General features: G+C 40.7%; 1 protein-coding gene across 3 annotated transcripts in view; it reads right to left on the reverse strand.

Annotated features, from left to right (window-relative positions):
* The window catches only part of SHOC1 (shortage in chiasmata 1), a 39,512-nt gene that overhangs the window by 19,084 nt on the left and 3,668 nt on the right, over positions 1-16,760 (reverse strand). For 2 of the 3 annotated variants that reach the window (XM_080986664.1, XM_080986663.1), the window contains exons 2-11: positions 15,865-15,994; positions 15,177-15,264; positions 11,568-11,740; positions 10,759-10,939; positions 10,337-10,448; positions 8,957-9,053; positions 8,680-8,784; positions 6,796-7,185; positions 6,508-6,612; positions 5,227-5,616 (exon numbers count right to left, since the gene is read on the reverse strand). In XM_080986664.1, coding sequence (XP_080842790.1) covers positions 5,227-5,616; positions 6,508-6,612; positions 6,796-7,185; positions 8,680-8,784; positions 8,957-9,053; positions 10,337-10,448; positions 10,759-10,939; positions 11,568-11,740; positions 15,177-15,264; positions 15,865-15,994 — 1,771 coding nt within the window. Of the gene's footprint in view, positions 1-1,207; positions 1,340-4,489; positions 4,958-5,226; positions 5,617-6,507; positions 6,613-6,795; positions 7,186-8,679; positions 8,785-8,956; positions 9,054-10,336; positions 10,449-10,758; positions 10,940-11,567; positions 11,741-15,176; positions 15,265-15,864; positions 15,995-16,760 lie in introns of all 3 variants that reach the window. The other variant, XM_080986662.1, reaches the window with a different exon arrangement.

Genomic DNA, 16,760 nt, shown 5'->3' on the forward strand with positions numbered 1-16,760 from the left:
CACATGGTTAAATAATGTAGTCTGATGAGAATGCAAAATGTTTTAACAGCCCTCAATACAGAATTCAAATCACAGACTTTTTAAATTTTCTAATGTTGTATTTAGTAAATATGGTATTTTCCAAATAAGCCTTTTGTTGTAGATAAACACTAGGTGGCATCATTGTTACCTTATTAGAGAACAAATGTAGAACATTCTACAGTAGAAATATTTTGCTTCAGTTTTATCTTTATCTATTATCTTCGTGCCAGGACTGCCAAAGTTTACTTTGCATCTTCAGATGCAGACACTTTAGACATATGCAGATATTACAGGCTCTACGTCAAAACCAACCCATTAGGCAAAGGGAAGCTGCCCCCTCAGGCAGGGGATTGTGGGAATAGGAGAGCACCAGTAGTGTTGGAGGACAGAGCTATTGGTGCCACATAGCCAACGGCAAGTCTTCTTAAGTGAGCCTGTTGCCTGCAGGTGTACTGTGCTGCTGCCAGTGTTGAAGTAAGATGCAACTTCTAGTCTGATGGGCTTCATGTAGGTGGCACGAGGGGCACACCATCTTGTCCTTTGCCTCAAGCAGCAAAATGTCATAGGTTGGACATGCTACATGTAAGCAAAGGGCTTATCCACACCTCTATGGGCTTTCTATGTCCACATGGCCATCTTCTTTTAACTCATAAAAATGGCAATTCTACCTTCTACAAGCTTTTCTCTCTCTTAAGTCTTTCACAACATCACCATCATGACACCTTTTGACTGTCTAATGAAATTTGCACATACAAGCACCAGCTTCCTAGCATTAATCAGCACAAGCAATTACGGTGCTTCATAAATGTGAATTATATACTAGTGTGGCAACCATTCTACGTTCTGGGAACCATTTCTATGCTGATTTTTTTCTGCTAAGTAGCTTGAACAGTATTTTCCTGGAGTTCACCTGGATTTCAAAGGCGGAATTGATGTCCGGGGAGACTTCCAAAAGGTGGCGCTTCCTAAAAAAAAGCTCAACAACTTCCTGATATATAGCAACCCTACTGAGCAGAATACACCCAAGTATGTATCTAAAGACTGGTAGTGATGAGCAAGCTACCTTTCATGAAAGCTTAACTTGCCATTGTTGATCTTCTAATTCTTTGGAACACTGGAAACCACAGCATAAATACCACCCATAAAAGAATCTTTTAACTACCAGGTGTCTTAAAATATTCAGTACCTGATGCTTTAATCTGAATGGAAACTATTTCTTCATTTTCCTTTGTTTGCTTTTCCATAGGAACTGCTTCGTTAAGGGTAAGAGGACTGATATTGTTTTCCAGTGTTGGGCTCTTCTCCTTAGCATCTAGAATTTAAGAATTACAACAACAGGGGGAAAAACCCCACAAATGTTATAGGACAAGCTAGAAGACAATTCAATCCCTTACCTTGAATACTTTACTATTTCACATTCAGGAATTGAGCAAAAAGGCAACTCCCCCCCCCCCCCTGTTAAAATCATACTGTAATCTCTGAACAGCCTACTCTTGGAGAACACTTCCAGGTGCAGTTGTCAGGTGAACTGATTCAAAATACCTTAAATCTGGAAAGCCACATGGGGGCTATGATGAATCCCAGACTGATCTATGCTAATCCAACTGGCAGGCTACAAGAACAGACTAGATTGCGCTCAGCAAGTTCCCCACGCACTATATATAGTAGGACACCTATCATGTAAGGAAGGTTTTAACATCTTAAAGGTAAAGGTAAAGGTACCCCCGACCATTAGGTCCAGTCGTGGACGACTCTGGGGTTGCGGCGCTCATCTCGCTCTATAGGCCAAGGGAGCCGGCGTTTGTCTGCAGACAGCTTTCAGGTCATGTGGCCAGCATGACTAAGCCGCTTCTGGCGAACCAGAGCAGCACACGGAAACGCCGTTTACCTTCCCACCGGAGCGGTACCTATTTATCTACTTGCACTTGACATGCTTTCGAACTGCTAGGTGGGCAGGAGCTGGGACTAAACAATGGGAGCTCACCCGGTCGCGGGGATTCAAACTGCCGACCTTCTGATCGGCAAGCCCTAGGCTCTGTGGTTTAGACCACAGCACCACTCACGTCCCTGTCTTTAACATCTTAAGAAGCCCTAAAACATTGATACAATGGCAGCAATCAATATGCAGATGTTGCTTCAGCTTGAGCTTGCTAGGTGGTAATGCAGTAACCAAGTACAGATGTTCCACTCTGGTATGCATAGAACAGAGGTCATCAGTTCCTGTGACTCTGCATTTAATGATGTTTTAAAAAGCAGGAAAACAAAATAATGAAAGTGCAATACGGTAATTGATTCTGAATGTTAACAGATCTTAATTAAAATGGCATATGTGCACACATACTTAACTAATCCCACTTTCAAACTAGGTCACAAAGAGGTAGTTAGCATTTTGTGAGCAATCTCCCTTTACACTTTTATATACACTCATTTATCTTATCATCTAGGCAGGACAACACCTAATAACAGGGATTAGTCTATGCCAGTGTTATTTGTTAGGGTGTTTCAGAGAAGGCTCCACAGGGCAGGAAAGAGTAGGATGGATATGGCATTGCACCAGAGCCTTTTGATGCAAAGAAAAAACAGGATTAGTGCAACTCTATGCTATCATAATGCCTTGCCTACTCTCCTTGCGGCTTGTAATGACACAGTAAGAGATCTTATGATCCAGCTCAAGTTCCCAAACTCACTATTCTGTGGAATCAACTGTTACAAATTCCTGTAAAGCATGCGCTGTCACAACCGGTGCATCATGCCCAATGCACTTATAAGCCAGTCCACTCCACTCATATGATAAGGTTATTAGCTGGGCTAATCACTGAAGCTGTGATTAATGGGAATTAAGTGTGGTGAGGAGGAGATCAATGGAGAAATTTCAGGCTTGCATCAGAATAATCTGAATGGGAATGCACACCCAACCTGCTGCTGAGGGCAGGATTGACTCTGCCATTAGACTAAGTGAGGCAGGCTGCTTCAGGCAGCAGATTCTTGCAAAGCATTAAAGGGAAGCAAATTGTAAGTTATTAAAGGTGAAAGGCCTTATTCATTAATTATGACAATAAAGATATTATTATTATTATTATTATTCATTAATTGCTTTTCCACAAGATCCAGTCAGAACAGCATGACTGTGCCCAACAACGACAGATATAGGGCAGAGAGTGCATTGCACCCCTTTCAAAAAAGTATTATTTTAAGACACTTTCATACTGGAAGTGACGTGTGACCCACATTTAGGTGATCAGATGCGACAATCACATGCACAGCTTTTTCATTTGGTGTGCATGCCACTGAAAGTTGTGGTTGGTTGTGGTTTCCCAACACAGAGCAAGAAGTCGTACAGGATAATATTAGAATAACTCTCATGGCTACCAGCCTGCCTCCACACCCTAAAAGACTCCCCGAAATTGTAGTTTTGCTGGGGTACTGAGAATTCTGTTAGAGACCCCTAGTTCCCTTGCCCCCAAATAGAACTAGAGCTTGAAGGGTTTCCTCTGGTGAGGGAATGGCTGTTTAAGCCTGTAGTGTAGATAGGCCCTAAGTGGTATCTGCCTCCAATTACCGTATGTCTCTTTCTGAATATGCTGGCTTACACAGGCTATACCCAGATGTAACTTTATTAGATAAAGGAGCAAGGGGGCACTGATGCTTAACTTTGCTAAGTTTGAATAAATAAAAATATTTTTAAAACTTGGAGGGGGGAAATGTAATTATTTTGGATTAGAAAGCTCAATTTTTACAGTGGCTTTTCAACCCAGGGCAACATTTTTTGGGAAAAGTGGAGCTAAAGTAAAAATAGAGAGTGTATGCTATGCAAAAATGCAATCCTTTCCAACTCAGAAGTACACCTCAGATAAGTGGCTATAGGATTGCTGCTTAATTCTTTCTTCTTCTGTAGAAATAGACTAACTTCTCAGTTGATGGAAAATATGTAAAGCCTAGAATTATGTCAAGTATGGCTTCTGTGAAAGAGCACTTTGGGTGCAATCCTATGCTACTTGGAAGGGCACCCCAGGGGTCACAGAACAGATCAGATCTGCCCATCGGACAGAGAAAGAGCATTAGCATCAAAGAAGGTTGGGAGTCTCCCTCTCCCATTGGGACAGGTTGTCTGACCCTCTAGCCCAACCCAAATTAGATCTCTGACATCAGAAGGGCCCCTAAGGGAAAATGCCAGGAGGAGTCAGGCATCCTAAAGTCGCTGGGTCTCTTGTCATGTTCTCAAGGCAGGTGAAAATTTAGAAACACTTCTGAGTGTGTCTAAGTCTGCCCCTCAGCCTTTTCTTCCCTTGGAAACAATGGTAAGGAAAGCTGTTAAAAAGTATTTTTGAATTCCAGAAACCAGTGGAGGAACATTCTCCCCACCTAATTTTGCTCTGCCATCAGAGCTTTGCAAGGTGTTGAATGAGGTGATTAAACCACCTTGGTTCCCCCTCCAGCCCAAAACCTTCGGATCACTGCCTTAAGCTACCTTCTGCTTGAATATCCACATTGTTTGGTTCCTCGTTTTGCATGATCATATGTTGAGACCTCAGCATGATAAAGTTGCTCAAAAGGTCAAAATCATCTCTACATTTCCTAGGCAGATCAAATCCATCAGGCATGTTATTTCCTAATGCATTCTTTGCGTCAGTAGATGCCTCCTTATAACTGACAAATTGGACTTGATCATTTTCTTCTTCTGGGTTTCCAAAATGCCCTGGTTTTCTTGTCTCAGTCTGCAGTTTCATTTTTCTGATTTTCTCAGTAGGTGCACTGTTGTCACCTACAGTAGATGTTGTGTGCTGTAGATCAACACCTGATGCAGGCTCCAAGAGCATTGGAAGAAGTCTCTCTTTCTTTTGAGAAGACAAACAAGAACCTTTTGTTCCACTACAATCAGGGACACTAGAAGACTCCATTCTATTGTTAGCAAAGGAACTTGTCTCTTCAAGGCATTCTAAAAAGAAGAATATATATATATATAAAGGTTTTCTCCGTGTTTCCCATATTTTGTATCTGTAACTCTATTCAGATGTTCATTCAACTGTGCTTCAACAACCAATGTAGGCATGCACCAGCCCTGTACCCAACATCCACATGGATGCCAGCCCTGTTGCCTGCTACTATCAACTACAAAACGTAAGACTGTCTATTAAGCCAATTTTTTTTGTCATTTCATTCTGCGGGGGGGGGGGGGAGACACCTGACAAAATGCCCAATACTTACTGTCCATCTGAGAGGTAGACATTTTTGAGACCACTTCTACATTGGTATGAAGAACCTCGTCTCCAGCGCTTAAATCTGTGTTCAATTCTTCTAAAACACATGGTCTGGCACAAGTTTCTGTTAAATTAGTGCAGTCATCTTTTTCCAGGTGGCTGAACTCCAATATGTCTTCATGTGCAGACAATGGATGCTCACCGCTTTCCCGGTGGGCGTCGGTTGTGGACCTTTGCTCTCTGCCTCCTTCCTGGCCAGCCAGACCCACATGGTCACAGGCCAAGGGGGAATTTCCCTCGGCCGTCTCACCCATGGGGTTGTTACCTCCTTGCAAGTAGCCGGGTTGAAATTCTATAGCTGAAAGCTGTTGACATTTAGGTACGGAAGTCTGATGCTCTGTGAAAAAGGGGAAAACATGCATTTCGCATTAATTCCTACAAGAGGAGAAAGGTATTAAGGGAAAGAATGCACATTTTAAAATAAAGGCAAAGGTATATAAAAACCATCTTTGCTGTGAGTCCTGGAAGACCTGCTCTCTCCCTTGCTAAGATCACTCTGCAGCACGAACAAAACATATCTGAGAACAATCACTATTTATAGTTACATTTATATGAAGCCTTAGAGTTCCACAGGCAGAGCTCCAGAGATTTCTAAATTACAATTCTCTGTCAACCCCCCCTTCAGATATTCAGAATGCAAAAATACATGGTCTTCTAAGACACATGGTCTAGCACATTTCTGTTAAATTAATGCAGTCATCTTTATCCAGGTGGCTGAACATCAGTCATTAAAAACTTCCTGGTACAGGGCTGCCTTCAGATGTCTTCTAAAAGTCAGATAGTTGTTTATTTCCTTGACATTTGATGGGTGGATGTTCAACAGGGTGGGCACCACTACTGAGAAGGCCCTCTGCATGGTTCCCTGTAGCCTCACTTCTCACAGTGAGGAAACTGCCAGAAGGGCCTTGGAATTGGACCTCAGTGTCTGGGCTGAACGAAGGGGTGCAGGCGGTCCTTCAGATGTACTATGGATATAGGTATACTATAGATCAGGGATGTCCAATTTTGAAAACAAGTTTGTGAGCACCTTTTACTTTCCTCCCTAAAAAAAAGCTCAACAACTTTGACCTGATCTCTCCCCCGCCCCCCCCGGGGGTACATCACTGCCAGTTTTTTATTCTGTGAGTAGATTGCAGTCTCTTGGGAGTTGGACGTCCCTGTTATAGATCTATAGCTATTCTCCAAAATATCTCAGCCGTCTCAGATTTGCCTGTCTAGATAGTCCTACCTGGCCTGCTGAGTTCCAGTACACTTCTGCTCTGACTGGCACAAAGTTCTTGTGGGGGACAAGATTCCAAATTCTCTGTCTCAGGAGTAATTTTCACTTCAAGGTCTGAAAAAGACATTATCATGAAATTGAAAGAATTGTCTTTCTCTGTAGAATACAAGGAATGAAAATTGATTATTTTGTTTTTACTATCAACTACAAAACGTAAGACTGTCTATTAAGCCAAATTTTTTTGTCATTTCATTCTGTGGGGAAAAAACAACAGCTCACAAAATGCCCATTACTCACTGTCCATCTGAGAGGTAGACATTTTTGAGACCACTTCTACATTGGCATGAAGAACCTCGTCTCCAGCGCTTAAATCTGTGTTCAATTCTTCTAAAACACATGGTCTGGCACAAGTTTCTGTTAAATTAGTGCAGTCATCTTTTTCCAGGTGGCTGAACTCCAATATGTCTTCATGTGCAGACAATGGACGCTCACTGCTTCCCTGGTGGGCGTCAGTTGTGGATCTTTGCTCTCTGCCTCCTTTCTGGCCAGCCAGACCCACATGGTCACAGGCCAAGGGGGAATTTCCCTTGGCCATCTCACCCATGGGGGTGTTACCTCCTTGCAAGTAGTCGGGTTGAAATTCTATAGCTGAAAGCTGTTGACATTTAGGTACGGAAGTCTGATGCTCTGTGAAAAATGGGAAAACATGCATTTCACATTAATTCCTACAAGAGGAGAATAATAATAATAATAATAATAATAATAATAATAATATAATAAATTTTATTTATATCCTGCCCTCCCCAGCCGAAGCTGGGCTCAGGGTGGCTAACAACAATAAAATGATACAACATTCTAAAATCATTTCATTATAAAACTAATTCAAATCAAATTGATGGCAACCATTGGGCTAGAGTTCTGTGAAGATTGCCAAAGGAGGGAGTCAGGCTGTGCTCTAGCCAAAGGCCTGGTGGAACAGCTCTGTCTTGCAGGCCCTCCAGAAAGATGTCAAGTTCCGCAGGGCCCTAGTCTCTTGTGACAGAGCGTTCCACCAGATCGGAGCCACAGCCAAAAAAGGTATTAAGGGAAAGAATGCACATTTTAAAATAAAGGCAAAGGTATATAAAAACCATCTTTGCTGTGAGTCCTGGAAGACCTGCTCTCTCCCTTGCAAAATCTGAAGAGAAGCTAAGATCACTCTGCAGCAGGAACAAAAAATATCTGAGAACAATCACTATTTATAGTTACATTTATATGAAGCCTTAGAGTTACACATGCAGAGCTCCAGAGATTTCTAAATTACATTTCTCTGTCAACCCTGCTTCAGATATTCAGAATGCAAAAATAAAAGAAGATAATAATAATAATATTTTTATTATTTATACCCTGCCCATCTGGCTGGGTTTTCCCAGCCACTCTGGGTGGCTTACAGCATATACAGTGGTACCTCGGGATACAGACGCTTCAGGTTAAATACGCTTCTGGTTACAGACTCCAATAACCCAGAAATAGTACCTCGGGTTAAGAACTTTGCTTCAGGATGAGAACAGAAATCATGCTCCGGTGGCGTGGCGGCAGCAGAAGGCCCCATTAGCTAAAGTGGTGCTTCAGGTTAAGAACAGTTTCAGGTTAAGAACGGACCTCCGGAACGAATTAAGTACTTAACCCGAGGTACCACTTATATAAAATTGTAAAACACAAACCATTAATAACTTCCTGGTACAGGGCTGCCTTCAGATATCTTCTAAAAGTCAGTTAGTTGTTTATTTCCTTGACATTTGATGGGTGGAAGTTCAACGGGGTAGGCACCACTACTGAGAAGGCCCTCTGCATGGTTCCCTGTAGCCTCACTTCTCACAGTGAGGAAACTGCCATAAGGCCCTTGGAATTGGACCTCAGTGTTTGGGCTGAATGAAGGGGGTGCAGGCGGTCCTTCAGATGTACTATAGTAGATATAGGTATACTATAGGTATTCACATTTTGCGAATAAATTTTCCCTAAAAAAAGCTCAACAACTTTGACCTGATCTCCCCCCCCCCCCGACAGGGGTAGATCACTGCCAGTTTTTTATTCTGTGAGTAGATTGCAGTCTCTTGGGAGTTGGACGTCCCTGTTATAGATCTATAGCTATTCTCCAAAATATCTCAGCCGTCTCAGATTTGCCTGTCTAGAAAGTCCTACCTGGCCTGCTGAGTTCCAGTACACTTCTGCTCTGACTGGCACAAAGTTCTTGTGGGGGACAAGATTCCAAATTCTCTGTCTCAGGAGTAATTTTCACCTCAAGGTCTGAAAAAGACATTATCATGAAATTGAAAGAATTGTCTTTCTCAGTAGAATACAAAGAATGAGAATTGATTATTTTGTTTTCACCAGTTAAAATGACCAGCAACAAAATAATGAAACTAGGCAATATCAAACCCAAGAACTAGGGCTAGAAGACCATTTTCTGTATCCTTACCTTCGCTGGTTATTTTAAGATTCTCATTTTCATTTCCTATAATTTCCTGAATTTCTGAAGAGATTAGCTCCAAGCATGTGAGATTCTCACTATTTGTCTAGATAGATTAAAAAAAACCTGAAACAGTTATTTCATACATAATATTTCTCAAAGCAGCTTGAAGAGTTTTATATTTGAACTAGCAAAGTATTTTTAAAAGAATCTTGGATAAGTATAAAATTATTTAATAGTGTTATATATTACCTCAGTATAAAAGCATCATTTATTAGTTTTCCACAGAAGTAAAACAAATCTAATAGCCTCAGCACATAGATCTCAGTACCTTTAATGGGTGCCAATTGACCAGGAAAAGTGGCGGAGTCCAGGGGTAGAAAACCTTTCCTGGCCTGTAGCCCAGATCACTATTTCCTCATCCACTGGCAGGCAAAATATAACTGGTGGGTAGAATACCTACTTGTTAATCATCTGACATCACTATGACATCAGGATATGCGCTCCTTTTAAGTCCCAATTGTCAAGAGCTCAAACAGGAATGCTGGGTTGCTTAAACTGAACTGGATGAGTGGGGATGAAATCTTGCTTGCTTTGGTTTGCGCGAGCCTTTTCCCTGTTGGGAATAGTCACATGCACCTAATGCAGGATTTAACCCCTCCCTTCAGCCTTGGACTACAGGCCTAATCAGGGGTCCTAATTTGGCCTTCAAGGTCGTTTCCTCCCTAGCAACATCCACACATCCTACATCTCACACCATTTATGGCATCCCATATTGGCCAGATAAACCACAGCTGCAAACAATCTTAAAAGTCAACCTAGATTGTCCCTTAGCAAGTGGGACTTGTGCCAGCAGCTTTTAAATTTTGCAACAAATGCAAGCTCTGTTTGGATTAGGTAACTACAGAGTGTGGCCAACCCCCACCAAAACCAGGGCCTAATGTCAGTGCTGATCAGTTGACTTCATGCCCCACTGGGATTGGCTTCACTCCAGAGTTTCCAGTAGGCAACTGAGGAGTGTAGCTGGTTCAACGCCACCTTAGGGATGAAGGAACACAGGATCCTATCCACCAGGATGAAAAAGTTCCTTACCTCTGCTTTATATGCTGTGAAGCTCAACATTATCACCAGCTTCTGGCTGCACACCGAGCTTTAGCATATGTGAGCACATAGGATTTTATAAACTACTCTTCTACTACTCTATCAATGCAACCTTTTTATTATCTAAGGTTAATGAAAGGCAGGCAGAAGCCATATAGAAACAAGGTATCTTTGGAAGCATGGCAAATGACTTTAAAATAGTTTGCATGAGTAAATTTCAAAATCATTGCATAGCAGTTTGATAAGGATGATAAACACGCCATTGATTAAATAAAGTAACTTACATACCTCCTCATTCTTTAAGGAAACTTTACCAAAATTGTCCTGGTGTACTTTCCCTTTTGCTTCAGATTTCACATTCATTTCAGATGTCACATTCATTTTGAAAGCAAAACACTCTCTTTTAAAATCAAAGCACAAGTAAATGCCTTTTAGTTTTCTGTTTTACAACTAAATAACAAATACACATTTCCCCCCTTACAAAACCAGATAAGCATGCAAAACCAGTTTGTTCTTGGCAGTTTTATAAAAGTTGGTGAATTAAGGGTGGAAAGATCAATGAGATAAAATTAAGCTTATGTAAGTCAGAGCTTAGTTTAAAAAGATCAAAATCAGTAATAATAAAAATGTGCACAAAAATTATTTGTGGCCAGATATTAAGATATTAATCATGTATATCACCTATTTCACAACATCTAGTTACATAATACCTGAATATGTCCTCTTCCGTTATCTTATCTCCTTGAAAATTTAAAAGGGGTTCCTGTACACTGAAAGGTTTCTGTACACGGAATTTGTTTATTCGGCTCAAGAGCATATGCGGGGTAGGTAGATGTTTAGCATATTGAGCTAAATAGTCCATCGAAACAAATTCATTTTCAATATAAAAACCTTTTTAGAAATGGAAATAAATATACAATAGTAAGTAATGACATAGCTTTGCAGATCAATTCATATCCTGAAAAGTGTCTTAGAAATCTGTATCTCTCTATACTGCATTTGCACTAGTTCATTATTGCGAAGCCCCCATTGTAGGATTTGTAGCGCCACATCACATACCTGGATTTGCATAAAGTCAGAGTGCAGCCCCCACCAGAGACTTTTGACTGTCTCACCACAACCCTGGATTTGCATGAAATCAAGGCAGGGGAGGTGTGCAAAAGAGAAGGCAAGTTACACAACAGCAGTAGCTTTCGAGACAGGTAGCTCCACGGTTTTTTAGCCACATAGTAACTGATATATAACACATGGGCGAGCAGGTTCTCTGGCATGTGCAATTTTCACATTTCTGCAACAGATAGCACTGTATTGATAATTACCATATTTTTCCATGTATAAGACTAGGCTTTTTCCCTAAAAAAATAATGTCAAAAATTAGGGAGCACCTTATACTCTGGGCCATCTCTCCCCATTTTCTTAATCTGAGTCCCCCCAAAATAGGGGGCGTCTTATACATGGGGGCGTCTTATAGTCGAAAAAACGCAGTATTTGAAATGTGAAGTACAGAATGCTCATTTACCTTCTTCCGGCTCTTCAAGTTCCACTGGAGCATATTTAGGATTTAAATAACTGTCTTCATTCTTCATAAGCACATAAGCATCTTCTATGTCAAAAGGCGAACCAGGATTTGAACTTGGAACAATTTCAATATCTTCATTATGGACATGGAAGAGAGTGCTTGAAGTGGGTTTCCTGAAAAGTGGAAAGTTAATACTTTTTTGTTGATGGAAATATATATATATATATATATATATATATCCATATTGGTCAGCTACTATGGCCTGCTACAGAAGGGGCTGGGACCCAAACACTTGTCATGTGCTGCTGCACTAATCACATGTTCCATGTTGCAGCACAGTAATTTCACATAAGGTCACTTGGTCTTAACTAGCAGAAGGGGGGCTCTGATAGTCCTTCTGCCTAGGCCAGGTATGGCCAAACTTGGCCCTCCAGCTGTTTTTGGACTACAACTCCCATCATCCCTAGCTAACAGGACTAGTGGTCAGGGATGGTGGGAATTGTAGTCCCAAAACAGCTGGAGGGCCAAGTTTGGCCACCACTGGCCTAGGCATTATCTCAATAGCCAAAAAAGCCTCTATCTAGAGACATACAGGAAAAACGACTGTAACCTTGTGCATGGTCACTTGTGATAATAAGACACCAATTATGGGGTTTTTCTGGTAGGCAGCAAGCTGATCAGTTGTCAAGAGGTCCTTGTTAGGTTCCTGCCTTGAGACATCCAGAAGGAGAGCTATCATAAATATAAGCTTTCCCTTTTTCCACTCAGGATATGGGAACCTGGTGGGAGGAGGAGAGGGCGGGCTGTCTGAAATACTTTGTGGTCACTGTTTCTTTTCTGCTGGGGCTAGAGGGAGAAAGGGGTCTCGTCAGGACAAACTTGGGACTTTCACATCAACAGCTTGACTGTGTTTGCGAATAGCCGTGTGCAGTTGGAGACTGTTGCCAGTAGTACTCCAGTTTTGTTGGTTTTATTGTTTCCTTGCTGATCTGAAGGTCGAATCCCTGTGACGGGGTGAGCTCCCGTTGCTCGGTCCCTGCTCCTGCCAACCTAGCAGTTCGAAAGCACGTCAAAGTGCAAGTAGATAAATAGGTACCACTCTGGCGGGAAGGTAAACGGCATTTCCGTGCGCTGCTCTGGTTCACCAGAAGCGGCTTAGTCATGCTGGCCACATGACCCGGAAGCTGTACGCCGGCTCCCTCGGCCAATAAAGCGAGATGAGCACCGCAACCCCAGAGTCGGCCACGGCTGGACCTAATGGTCAGGGGTCCCTTTACCTTATCTTACTGTTAGGGATGTTCCCATGGCCTTAGTCCAGAGAAAGGTGCAAGGGGGAAATAGTGGTACCAGCTAGGATGTGTATTTCAGAGAAGGGTAAGATTTCCTATGTTCATGCATAGCGCAGGCTTTTATTGCAACGACTGTATCATTCATTGAGGCTTGTGCTAGTAGAGACTGCAGGTGACACACAGCAAGAAGATAGAATTAAGTCATTGTCCATAGTTATTTTAAGGACATTAGACCAATGACAAATTGCTGAAGAGGAAAAATGTATGTGTCTCATAACCCCACAGCATAGAATGGGGCCACAGTAGTGATGACTTAATGTGCCTTTCTGCCTCTGCGCTTTCTAAATTAAGAATCTGATCTAAAGACTACGCCTCTTCCTTTTAAAGTTGCCCTCTTTTACTGACTTTGCCTGTTTCTATCACTGTATGTCTGAAACTTAATTTACTTGGCTCTCTGAGTAAACTCTTGGCTTTATAACAATAGTGTCAGCAGAAAGTCAATACAATCTCTAGAATTAACTAAATGCAGGAGACAAAAGGAACAAGGTCATCCTATGAAAAGCATTAACTGACTCTTATGTGAATGTTATAAAATAACATGTCTCTCATATATCAAGCTAAAAGGTATCAACCTGAAGACATAAAAAGGCTTTTTCATGAATGACAAAGTTGGATAACCCCTAATGCACCTTTCTGTAATGTAATTTTAACATACTGATTAAGATTCTGTCCCCCATCTCAGAAAACTTCATTTCATTCATTAAATATAGCTTCATTATATTTCACTGAACAAAGTCAACCTGTGGAATTGTTTTAAACTGTTTTAATGTTGTAATGTGCTCTGGGACATTAGGGTGAAGGGTGGATAAATAATAATAATAATAATAATAATAATAATAATAAATATTGTTTACTTCTGTAGTGTCTCACTTCATTTTTTGGACTATACTATAACATAAGAGAATGTACATTGGTTTTGGTTTGCTTTCTTTGTACAAAATTCTGTGGAAAACTTATGATATAAATTCTCGAGGAAAACAGTGCAAAGCAGCAAAACAGGATATAGTTCAGTCCTTATGCACATGAAGGACAGGACTGCAGGAAGACAAATGTGATAAACGAGGAGGAGGAGCCAACCTGGTTTATTTCTTCCTCACACTTCCTACTTTTATATACCTCATTCCGCCTTCTGTGTGTGTATGGAGGGGGTTGTTGTGGGGATTAAATGAGGAAGTGTAGAGCCATGTAGACCACCTTGAATTTCTTAGAGGAAAAATTGGGATATAAATGCAATAAACAAGCAAACAAACAAATTATTGCTGTCCAAGTTCCCTATATGGGATGGTATTCAACTCAGATTAGAGTCACTGAAATTAATCACAGGGACCACAAGGGTCATCTAGTCCAACCGCCTGCAATGCAGGATTTTTTTCGCCCAACGTGGAGCTCGAACCCATGATGCTGAGATTAAGGTTATGGGTGGTATTCAACTAGGTTTTGCTTTGTGTCCACCCATTGAAATTACAGTAGGTCCATTAAGAATCAATTGCACTTTTGGCTCTGCTTAAGACACCAAGCTGTCTTGAATTGGCCTTGGCATTTAACAGTTTGTGAAAGTGATTAGTTTTTCTTAAAGAGTGCAGAAACTCATCTAGTCTTTCACAGAATGTGGTTTAGTTGAAAACTGCAGGATCAGGCCTTTCACACCAGGAAATTTCAGTTGCATCAAAGGTATTTTTTCATTATGCTCCTGTATATATTGTCACACTAACAACAGGGGCGCTTTCTGTTTTCAGTTATTAACACAGCACAATTAAAGAACAAGATGGGACTTCAAACTGATTTTTCCTTGAAAAGCAGATGTCATATATTATCTGCATTTTGCAGATGGTACACTGTAGTCAACCTCCAGAACAGTGAACACGTACTGCACAGCTCAAGGTCCATTACTTTAAAACATACAAGATATGCAGTAATGTTGACTCTGTTTTTAAAGCCCATGCATCCCATCTTAAACACATTTACAGTGGTACCTCGGGTTACATACGCTTCAGGTTACATACCCTTCAGGTTACAGACTCTGCTAACCCAGAAATAGTGCTTCAGGTTAAGAACTTTGCTTCAGGATGAGAACAGAAATCATGCTCCGGCGGCGCGGCAGCAGTGGGAGGCCCCATTAGCTAAAGTGGTGCTTCAGGTTAAGAACAGTTTCAGGTTAAGTACAGACCTCCAGAACGAATTAAGTACTCAACCCGAGGTACCACTGTACTTGGATACAAGCGCATCAACAACTACGTAATGATAAACGAAGAGGACTCACTCCTCCAAGAAGTCTTCTGTGCCAAGATATTTATTCCAGAGATCAAGCACAGGACGATCCATATCAATTTGAGTGAGGTCAGGTGTAACTACAGCAAAACAAAACAAAAATACTTAAGAAACAGTATGAAAATCATTACGAAAAATCCTTGGTTTCTTGGTTCCAGTTTCTCAGTTCATATTCTGCCCTGGCCCTTTCCTTCAGTCACCTTGTTCATTGGACTCTTTACCCAATGTAACAATGCCCAGTCTTCAGCTTGCCCACAAACCTACCCCATCCCTAGGGCCTGTGTAAGATTTGCTTTAGGACAAACTTGGACTTTTCCCTCCACACACAGTAATTGGACTATAAACCTTATTTGAATAATTGGATTGATTGTGAATAGCATTCTGTGCCATTCAGTCAGCTAAATCAATCAGTGTTCACTCCCACAAATACAACACAATATGGGTATGATAGCTATTATGTCTATGGTGTGCGAACAATTATTTTGATCATCTGATTGTACTGAATTGCTGTGATCAGTCAAAAGGATGCTTAAAATGGCTAATGTATTTCTAACACAAGAAAGTTGTCCACATACATTTTGTAACTTTGCCAAGTTCTCATGATCCTTCTTTTTCATCTGTAGCTGATTGTTTAATTTTTTAAAAATTTAATTTAAATGTGAAAGCCAGATACAACATACCTCTTGTCCAGGGTCTCCTATATGTATCATCAGCCAAGTTTCTGTTATGACAATAATTTTTATCCTGATATAAACCAGGAGGGATGTGAATTGCGAACAATTCAAAGGAAAATCTCTGTCTAGCCACTTTCTGCACAAGAGAAATGTATGCCATCATTATGAGTGCAACTACAGTATTCCACTTTTGCTCATATTAAGTAGTACCCTGCTTCCCAATTGGAACTATTCAGTGGTTTTATTTGGAGTTCATTCTATTTTCCCTAGTACACAGTTTCTTTACATGCATGCACATTTAAACTGATAAAAACCCAACACCTACATTTTCAAATTTTACTTTCCTAAAACTCAAGCAAAGATTCACTGATTTAAATAGAAGAGACCTGAGCACATGCTAAACATTCCTACTGAATTTTATAGGGATTTCTTAACCTTAATTGGATTGTTTTATTTATTTCAAATCATTAAACACTGCAAAATGCTATAGTGGGGCACTGTAATAAAGCAATAGAAATGAAACAAGTTAAAATTGGTTGAAAAGTTTTCAAAAACCACATCAGATACTGCTGGCAAATCCATTCACTTATGCCAAGGAAGTTTTTAATGGTTGATATTTTATTGTGTTTTTAATATTTTGTTGGGAGTCATGGAGCGTGGCTCTTGCAATATGGGCAGCATATTATTATTACAATCAACACCACTATGTGCACATTAAGAGTCAAATTAAGTGAATTGTAAAACATATTAAACCACAAAAATGTATTCCTTTTGCAAAAATGGATTTTATGTGCACGCAAGAATCTATAAAAAATAATCAGTAAACTGCCTCAGACTGTTTTTTTTTTTCAGATAATTGTGTTATTTTTATGCCTTGACTCAAGCGTTAAAACCACATCGTA

The sequence above is a fragment of the Podarcis pityusensis genome, assembly GCF_964106645.2.
Source record: "Podarcis pityusensis genome assembly, chromosome: 17".
Taxonomy (NCBI): Eukaryota; Metazoa; Chordata; class Lepidosauria; order Squamata; family Lacertidae; genus Podarcis; species Podarcis pityusensis.